The following is a 10,667-nucleotide window of genomic DNA, read 5'->3' on the forward strand; positions in this document are numbered from 1 at the left end:
ACACAAACAACTTCCTGTACAAAATAAAAAAGTAATTAGAATAATTAGTAAAATGATTTCTGTTCACATAATAATAATTTAATACATAAATATTATCGGTACCTTTTAGATTTCATTTATCTTGAAAATTCTCTCCACTTAAGTTTGTTAAAAAACCTATCCTTTTCTGAAAACTGGCTAGAGCCAGAAAGTTGTAAACTTGGTTAACCGTGAAACATGAGAACTCGTCAAACCTTGATTTTTAATTCAGTAAGTCTACAAAATGAGAATTCACAATAAAGGCAAAAACAAACATAATTAAGTCAATCCAAATGAAAAACAAAATGCCTCTGCTTGAATTCTTCAATCCCAAGCATTGATTGGTTTATTAGTAATTTTGATGCTTACAATGAGCTGCTTATTGTTGTTGGGTACAACACTATAAATGGAAAAATAGGAAGATAAGAACACATTTTATAAATTAGATATACAAACGTCAAATTAAACCATCAAATAAAAGTGTTATTCGGAAGTTAAAAGAGTGGTGATTTGTGAATATTAAAGAACAAAAAACAATTTTTGACAGGACTAATCTTCTTTCTTAACTATGACATGTATTTTATCCTTCTAGCATAACATCAAAATAGAGCATAAACCCTGTCACATTATCAAACAAAGCAAAAGCAAAATGACAACATATCTTTCCATCCATCAACATCATTTCAAGGTGGCTAGACTTTTCACACGCCTAGTCAAACCACAGGTCCACAATTCGAACTCCAAGCTTGAATGTTTCTTTGCTATCATCAATACTCTCATCTTATCAAAACTCCGAGACATTTCCCACAAAAAAACTTTAATGAATAAGCATAATAAGGAATGCAAACAATGTGACCACAAAATGTCACCTCAAACACAACAACATTAACAAACATTCTCCATTCAACATGTCATATGGACCAAGAAAGAAAAACAAATTCATTTAACAATTAAGTCAGACTAAACATTACTTAACAACAAAAGTCAACCTAAAATCCCAGAAAGCAAACCTAAAACCCAATCTTTGAATTGAGAAAACCTAAACCCTAAACATCAACTTCCAACCCTGGAATCCCAAGACCAAACTTTCAAAAAATCAAAGCCCAAACCCAACCTCAGAACCCAAAAACGTATTTCGAGCTACATCATAGACAAACAGAGCACAATATAAAACCAACTTGCACCGGCCAACAAACAAAACACAAAACCTAATTTCTGACGTTAGAAACCCTAACCCACCACACTGACAAAATATAAGCCCAACACCCAACATCAAAGAGGAACAAACAAAAAACCAACCTCAAAAACCCTAACCCATCCCATTGGCAAAATCAAAGCCGAACATGCAACATCAAAGAAGAACAAAAGAAAAACCAACGTCAAAAATCCTAACACACCTCACTGGAGAAATCAAAGCCCAATATCTAACATCAAATAGGAACAAATGAAAAGAAAGAAAGGAAAAAAAACAAATAAACATCAATACACCTTCCTCGTCGATTTCATCTGAACAATAATAACAATCCAACAACAGAGTGACACATATGCAAGAGTATTACATGTACGCCGTACACGCCTGCGGCAACAAACAAAACGTAATGCTTGTCTTCAATGCACCCTCCAATGGTAAAAAAAGGGTAGAGTTGTCAAATTTAAAGACTACCCTCATCTAACATGTTAGACTTAGCCTGCAAGATCAAAGACATGTCCACCCCGGACAACTTGACAGAAGTAGTTCAAACGACACTTGTCTAGGCTCGAGGGCTTGAAAAGCCACATCGACCTGCAATTCTCTCACCTGTTGTGATTACCACACCCGACATCAGACAAACACTCGCCCATGCTTGGGGGCTTGACAAGTTCGTCACCCTCTACTTGTCAAGGCTACTACCCCGAACATCAAATAATCTCCCTTAACACGAGATAATATCGCCGACTCAGATCTTGAGAGGCTTATGTATTGTCCAAGGTCTATAAAATACACGTGATACCTTACATGGTACTCCGAGACACGTGTCGACCCTCCACAACAGGAGCACAAACATTCGACCCTTAGTAGTCGGGCTCCCTAACTGACAGGTTATCTCTAACCTCTTATTATTTGAATATATTTGAATCTCCTTATCTTTTGGCAAGTATTCAATTATCTACAAACTACACATTATCTATAAGGTATAATTATCTACTAGCTTTTATCTTTAGGCTATGTATTATCTCTAATATTATCTATAAGCTATCGACTCTTATCTATAAGTCGGGAATTATCTGCGAAGACTATAACAGCCCCTACAAACAAGGACCCACAACTTCACTTCATTCCTATAAATACCAAGTTCCATCGAACCCTTAACATGTCCCACACACCAGCACACGAGCAAACACGCTTGTGCACATCTTTCTTGATTGCTCACTCGAGCTTACATTTATGCATATACTTGTTTTATCTCCTAACTCATATACTTACTTGAACGTCCGAGTCCTTTATTCTGCAGACTCTCCCCCTCCCTCCTCTTGTCCTCTTAACAAGGATCACTCTCAAAGCCGATGTGCAAAATCCAAAAATTCACTTTAACTACGTTCACCATAACGTGTGCTAACTCCAAATTTTAATATATATATATATATATATATATATATATATAACTCTTCCTCAATTTAAGAATGCATTATGCAAGAATAAAATCAAGTTCTCTTATAATGTTATCAACTAATTAAGTCATAAACACCTATTATATTCTATAAACCTTAAAGTAGTATACCCACTTAAAACATTTCTATCAACCTTAAATCAGTATACTCATTCAAAACATTGATATAAAGTACTATGTTATAAAATATTTCACTAATTAATTTCTCTTTCCTAGTTGGCTACGAATTGTGCCTACTACGTCAAAATCAAAAGGCAAAACCACTTAAGCAAACGAACGGTCTGAAGAGGACGGTCTAGAATAGCTGAACCCGTCATGTTCGCTTAGAGGACCGTGGACTCGAGGACCCCACTTTTCTCCACGTGGACGGATATGGTTGGTCACTCACACGCGGGAGGCCGCAAAAGCAGAATTCCGCGTACTATGTGATGACATCGAAAAGTGTACACCTCTCTCAATCTCTATCTTTCTCTACTAACTTTCATGAATTTTTAAGGATAATAATTTTGTTAATGACACTCAAGGAAATAAATAATAATGGGCTTGTAAGGTTTAATTTATGCATTAATATTGCGTAATCATGAGTTTAGTTTTTTTTTTTTTTTGGGTATTTTAGGTACGTAAAAGGAAATTTGAACTTAGTTCAAACTTAGTTTGTATCTAAACCTAAACTCTCTTAACTTAAGCCTCTTTTGTTGGTGGAATTTTAAGTTGTTAAATAAATGATAAAAATATATACACATTGTATACAGACTGTAGAGGCGACAAAAGAGTGTTATGTGGCTGGATGTAAGTGCTATAGTTTTCAAGAGCTCAAGACCAAAAAAATAAGTCTGGATTTATAACTGGCCTTCCTAAAATGATGTTCGAATTAATAGTGAAAGCTTAATTTTTTCATACTATTTGCAAGCTTATGTTCGAATTAGATTATGATTATATTGAGTTTAGAAAAGCTTAGATATAATTTAGACCCAAAATTTAAAGTTTAAGTCCACATTTAAAAATAAAAAAAAGCTGTCACATCTTATTAGACAAATTTGGACCAACCAACTCATTTGGCCACTTCTATATATATGGATACTAAATCAAAATGAAATTTATAAATTGAATTCCAATTTGGTTTTTGCTAATGTATTCGTGAACTTTTTTATATAAAAAAAGCTGTAAACTTTTAAATAATAACTATAATAATTAAATTTGTTTAATAATTTAACAGTATATAATTAATAATAAAAGTTCATATTACTCATCAAAATTAAAATCCTTATAATGTTATGTGCTGAGAAACAATAAAGGCACACATGAAAGTGATGAAACTAAGAAAATATGCGAGAAAAACTGAAATTTACTCAATTGTGAAGAATGTGTTTGATACAACCTTAAATGGAAAACGGTTAATGATCAGTAATCCATTATATACACATATATAGCTAATTAGATAACTAAACTATTTAATTAACATGGAAATATATATTATTACGTAAATTAAGTTAGTACTACATCTTACTGTAATCATTAAATAAGAAATTCATACAGGGATCAGAAAAAAAAATTAATGAGAGGAATACTTTTTCGCTTGAACTCTAACTTTTGGATTTTCGAAATCCATGCAGAAAAGTATGATAAATCTGGGGGTTACATCCAGGGTATTACGGTCGCGAAGCCTTTTCTATGTCACCCTCCCACGAGCGGAGATAAAGAACGCGCAGAAAGTTAAATAAAGCATTATACAAAACACAATAAAAGCTAATCAAAGCAAAATAAAGAAGCTTTAATCTAATTTCTTTAAACTTAAATTTATTAAATGCCTGATCGCATAGTATATATAGGACCCGTTTTTAGCCATAACTTTTTCAGCTCAGAATTATAGTAATAATCTGCTCTAAAATTGAATACTGTAAATAATACTAATACTTAAAGGAGTAAAATACGCAAGAATTTAAGAGATATATACATGATAATAATATTATAGAACTTAAATTAATTTATATTTATATGTATAAAAAGAAAGGGAAACTCGGTATCCATGTCGTGATGGTCGTAGAGGATAAATAAACATTAAAGAAGCCGCGGGGAGTGAGACTTTTCGTGTCAGCCTGACGAAAATTTGACGCAATGGGAACGCAATAAAATAAAGAAAAAACAAATAGAGAGTTTCCGCGTAGAGGATGAGAATGAGACAGTGAGTTTCATATCATTCAATATTTGTTTTGAAAAAAGAAACTTCAAAAAGGAAGAAAAAATCAATTTTTTAAGCATTGCACACATGTAAGACACATAATTCATGGACTAATTTGTCGATGAAATGTCCATTTTCGCTTCACGAGTTGTTTTTGTGTCTAATATTTAGGGATAAATAACAAAACACATACTACTAGCTAGCTTTTATTTTATTAATTTGGTCATTTAAATTTCTTCCATGAAATTAAAGAAACACTACCTTGGACACCTAAGCCAAAAGAAAATCTCAATCTCTTATTTTTTTTTTCTCTCTTCTTTGTTACGCATTTCACACCTGATGTTCACACCACACCCCCACCTACATATATATTCTTCCTCTCTTTTTCTCTCTCATCTTTTGCTTCTGTCTCTCTCCACCATAACCAAAACATCAAAAACACCCTTCAATAACTTCTTTCTCTTCTCTATTGGATTTCAATCTCTCCCTCTCACTCTGATTTTTTTTTTCTTTTTCAATTTTCATGGAGGGTCATCATCTCCATCACCGGCAACAACAATTACAACAACATCACCACCCTCATCACAACATCACAACTAGTAACGTGGATGCCACGGATAGGTTCCCCCAATGGAGCATCCAAGAGACCAAAGAGTTCCTCGTGATCCGTGCCGAGCTGGATCAGACTTTCATGGAGACAAAGAGGAACAAACAGCTTTGGGAAGTCATCTCCAACCGGATGAAGGAAAAGGGTTTCCATAGAAGTGCAGAACAGTGCAAGTGCAAGTGGAAAAACCTCGTTACCCGCTACAAGGTACTATTTTTATAATATAATTCATTAATAGATATACATATATATACTTATTATATTAATCACACCAATCCAAATAAACTCATATATTCTTATCATTGATCACATTTTTTTTTACCTTTTCTATCTGGTCTCTGGATTAACAAGTGATCATGATTCTGATCAATATCTAGTTTGAGACCGAGATTATTAAGTGTTTATGATCTTAGTCAATATCTATATCTATTGGGTTTTTTCAAGAATTTTTAATTAATAAATTAATTGCAAAAGTATGAAATATATATATATATATATATATATATATATAATATTAATTAAAAAATGGGTGTTATGGTAATGTGGTTTATTTATTATTATGAGCTTTTTCATCGGTTTTGTATAGTGATGGTACTATTTTTTGTTGTTGTTGAGATTTAAAGGGATGTGAAACGATGGAGCCGGAAGCGATGAGGCAGCAATTCCCGTTCTACAACGAGCTTCAAGCGATTTTCGCGGCGAGAATGCAGAGAATGTTGTGGGCGGAAGCAGAAGGAGGGTCCAATAATAAGAAGAAGGGGATGCACCTTTCTTCCGACGACGAGGAAGAAGGCAATGAAGAGATGATGAGCGAGGGGGATCACAAGGGTAACATCATCATCAGCAAGAAGAACAAGAAGAAGGGAAAGATGGTAATTGGCGTCGGAGGGAGTGGTAACAACAACAATAATAGTAGTAGTAGTAGTAACAACTTGGAGAGTTTGAAGGAGATCATGGACGAGTTCATGAGGCAGCAGATGCAAATGGAGGCACAGTGGATGGAAGCCTTTGAGGCAAGGGAGAATGAGAGGAGGCTGAAGGAGATGGAGTGGAGGCAAACCATGGAGGCGTTGGAGAATGAGAGGTTAATGATGGACCAAAGGTGGAGGGAGAGGGAAGAACAAAGAAGGATTAGGGAAGAAGTTAGGGCTGATAAGAGAGATGCTCTAATCACTGCTCTTCTTAACAAGCTCAGAAGAGAAGAGATGTAGTAGTTTCTTTTGGCTGGATAGATAGCTAGCTTTTATGTGTCTTTCTTCTTCTCATGAAGCAAAGCTTAATTTAAGAGGTTTGTTCTAACTTCTAAGAACTCTCAATTTATATACCTTGGTCAATATTAATATATATACATACTTTAATGGTTCTTGTGGTTAGTTTTATTATATACTACTATACTATGTTACATATGATATCTCCTCCTCTTGTTAAATTTACCTACTAAGGCTTCTCTAGGGGAAGCGATAGAAAGAAAAAGAAGGGAAAAAAAAAACGTTTCTAGTATATTCTATTTCCCCCTCTTGTTGTTTTAGTATGCACTAGGCATATAATTTTGTGTTTTCATTTTTTTTTTTGGTTATCATTGAGAGAGGACCAATGTTGATCCTCAAATGAATGCTTTCATAGAGATTCTATTCTAGTAGTAGGTGTAGATAGAGAGAAATATATATAAAAGAGCACAATTTGCAGTTCTTAACTAACAACCGAAAACGGGCAAAAGATCCACAAACATGTCCACAAGATAACTCATCATAATGTCTATCCATATATGTGGAGACGCACGATTTCAAGGTTTGCTTAAATGAGTCACTATACACAAAGTGATGTTACAAAAGGATTTTATTATGTGTGAATATATATATATATATATATATATATATATATATATATATATATATATATATATATATTCACACACTAGTGGAGAAAAATAGAGTGAGATACTATGAAATTGTACAAATGCATATATGACGTGTGCGTGTAAGTTATGTAAATCTAACATTTTTCATAATGATTTCCAAGAACTTTGATTGTGTATTGATAGAGCCTATAGCCAGATACTACAAGGAAAAATCATTTTCAGTTTGAATTTCACGTTCTCAAAGTTTTGGATGGATGCCAAAGCCTAATTTGTATCTATTCCCATGAGATTTTTGATAGCTAGGTGATTTCAATTTTGCATGCAAGAGTTCATATTCCGAATGGTTACTGACATTGACCCTGTGCATGTGAGAGAGCTAGCTAGGACATCATCATGATCATATTAGTACCAGAATTTCAGCCTCAGGTATGAACTTATGACTTTAAAGTGGCAATTAACACATTCATTAAGCCGTGTCATCTGTGATAAATTGATTTTTTTAATTAATAAAATAATTTAAAGATAACAAAAGGAAGATCGCAGAGATCAGTGATAGAAAAGGAAATGTTTGTTCAAAATATAAAAGCTAAGATTGCATGATAACCTTTTGTCTTTAAATTTATATATGCGTGCGGTGTTTGTAGGGTATATATGTTTACATGTATATATGTGCTTTAAGAATTGGATGTGCATGTTAAACAATTATTTTTGCGTCTAGTTATTATTTGGATTTTATTCTCAATGACATGTGACCTAGTTACACGTATTTAGTCTTAAATCTTTGGGATTTATGCAGCAAAGGAACTCCAGATCAAAATGAAAGAAAAAAAACACCAAAATCCAATCACAGTTTATTATAGCATAATTTTGTGGGTTCACTTTGCTTAGTGTGATATTTATTTCTAAATGAGTGTTTGTAAATAATTAAGTATAACATTTTATACTGTAAAATAATAAAAGCTAACTTTAATAAAATATTTTCATATGCATTAGGATGAAATCATTAATAACTAATTAAAGAACCAAACACTAGTAAGCATTTTTTCATCTTACATTAAAAAAAGATTGCATTCATTTTACAACTTTGTGCGTGTGGATAAGTTTCTCTATAAATATTTATTGGAGAGAGAAAAAAATCCCCCCGTCCCTTATAATTTTAAGTTAATTTTATGCATAAACTAATTTATATAAAAATTATTTCATTTAATTTATTTAAAAAGCTAATTGTAACTTATATATAAGTTAATTTTAACTTATAAAAAATTACAGAGAAAATTTTATTAAACTTAACAAGACCTTAAGTAATTAATCGTGTGACAATTAAAATAGTTATATAATCAGCATTCCGTATCGATATAAAGCTTATATATATATATATATATATATGCTGGGAGGAAAGAGAGAGAGAGAGAGAGTATATCTAAGTAAGGATTATTAATTGTTATGAGAATATAACTCATCGAGAAATTATAATATTATATATGATTAATCACAGTAAAATAATATGATATAATAATCTTTTTATAGATATATATAATCGAACCAGATTTAGTATTTGCATAAGAATAAAAGATATATTATATGTTAAAATAATTTTTTCATATTCTAAAGTTAAAATTTATATGTCAATGTTAAGAAAGTTTAACTCGGTTAAATATGATGCATGAGAATTTATATTCTTTCAGGATAATTAATCTTTAGTCATGTATCTATTATAAAAAAAATTAAAAAATTAAGAGGAACAAGTAATGGCCCACCCTTACTAGTTGTCACTCTATATTAATTTTAATTTTTGTGGAAAATTATAATCTTAAATACTGCAATGTTATATATTTCAAGTATATTAATTTTTGTTATTAGTATAAAAAATTGATCAACCTGGTTTCCTAATTTGGCGAAGGAATTAAAAGAAAACTGATAATCGACTTTATATTATTTAGAAGTAAAATAAAGAAAAAGCTCTGTATATATATCATCATTATTAATCAAATCAATATTTCAGTATATATAAATCAATATTTGTTAGTGTAGAGAGAAAGGATTCAATTTTTTTAAAGAAGGATTCAAATGTTTTAAGTATGTGTGGTCTTGAATTCAATCCTTAGATCGATTTATGTGTATGAAAATAAAATACTATTGAGAAAGGCCTTTAGCATTTAACCGTGTTTCAAGAAACTAATCTCAACTATTGTACCGGAAGATAATCAAGATATTCAACAAAATATATATTTTTATTATATAAAAGGCTTTTTTTTCTATATATAATGGATTTTTCTGATAAAAGTCTTTGAGTTAATATAAGTTCTTTGTGCTGTCTTTGAATTTTACGGTTAAATAAAACATTTCATGCAATTGATATGCCATTTAATGAACATGTGTTAATTGAAATAGAATTGTTTTAGTTTAATTAATTAATGGTATTTGAATTTAAATACTAAAAAAAAAATGTTCGCCTACATACCATGATTCTATATTCGATTTAGAAAGGATTTCTTCCATATGATATCGTACATCAAAAAAACTTACTGAATATAATACTTATATATAACTAATAACTAATGAATTTAAAAGGAATTGACAAAAAAGAAAACTTAATTTAAACTTGTTTGTATATCATTAGTTAAATTATTTAGACAGCAATTAATCTCATATATCATATATGTTATATGTGGATCCACCTTTTCCGGAAAAGTAATATTAACGAACAAGAAAGTATAAAAACTAAGTATCCTCCTTTTGAGGATGGACATATTACATTCAGTACTGATCTATTTGAAAAGAACATGAGATATATCCAACAAATTTAAATTAGCAGAACTTGAGAAAAGAACATGTCAATTAATTGTACAAATTTTCATGCCGTTCTAAATTAAAATAATAATAATAATAATTATTATTATTATCATTATACTCTCAAAATAAGTTTTTTCTATTCGTTGTAAATCCATTTATTACGAAATTCAATAAGCGTGTATCTTATAATTTTGTCTCAAATACATAAAATGATTCATATAATATATAGTTTTTAAAAATTGTGAGTAAGATTATTTGCGACTTTCTTTTGTAACTTGTGTTCAAAATAAAAGGTGAGATGTTGTTTCATTGTTCCATTTCTGATCAGATTGCTTATACTTAAATTGGACTCATCTCCCTTAATTAATCTTTTATTTTTCTCCCTAAGTGATTAAATATAATCATTATATACCTTTTTTACTAGCTATACGAACGTTTCTTCTTAATTACTATTGTTATTTCACTTGCGTCACGATATTGTTCGATAAAATTAATAAAAAAAAAAAAACAGTCGTTTAATCTATGTACGAGAAAGATATAAAGATGGTGCAAGGTACAAATTAT

General features: G+C 31.1%; 1 protein-coding gene across 2 annotated transcripts; it reads left to right on the forward strand.

The window, feature by feature from the left end:
* The first annotated feature begins 5,080 nt into the window (after window positions 1-5,080).
* LOC100794230 (trihelix transcription factor GT-3b) lies at window positions 5,081-8,466 on the forward strand. Of its 2 annotated transcripts, XR_003265388.2 has the most exons (3): window positions 5,081-5,659; window positions 6,076-6,740; window positions 7,610-8,466. XR_003265388.2 is itself a non-coding variant. In XM_003551512.5 (2 exons), the coding sequence occupies exons 1-2, from the start codon at window positions 5,369-5,371 to the stop codon at window positions 6,661-6,663; spliced, it is 879 nt and encodes a 292-aa protein (XP_003551560.1). In that variant the 5' UTR covers window positions 5,081-5,368; the 3' UTR covers window positions 6,664-6,815. The 2 variants fall into 2 exon arrangements, 1 of the variants encoding a protein (XP_003551560.1); XM_003551512.5 differs by lacking the exon at window positions 7,610-8,466 and having other exon boundaries at window positions 6,076-6,815.
* Window positions 8,467-10,667: the final 2,201 nt, after the last annotated feature.

The sequence above is a fragment of the Glycine max genome, chromosome 18, assembly GCF_000004515.6.
Source record: "Glycine max cultivar Williams 82 chromosome 18, Glycine_max_v4.0, whole genome shotgun sequence".
In the NCBI taxonomy this organism is placed as follows: Eukaryota; Viridiplantae; Streptophyta; class Magnoliopsida; order Fabales; family Fabaceae; genus Glycine; species Glycine max.

What these genes read in the sequence shown, in the direction of transcription:
- LOC100794230 (XM_003551512.5), top strand. Translation starts at nt 5,369, where the DNA reads ATGGAGGGTCATCATCTCCATCACCGGCAACAACAATTACAACAACAT. An exon ending in ACCTCGTTACCCGCTACAAG is followed by an intron (nt 5,660 to 6,075) that starts GTACTATTTTTA and finishes TGAGATTTAAAG; the next exon opens with GGATGTGAAACGATGGAGCC.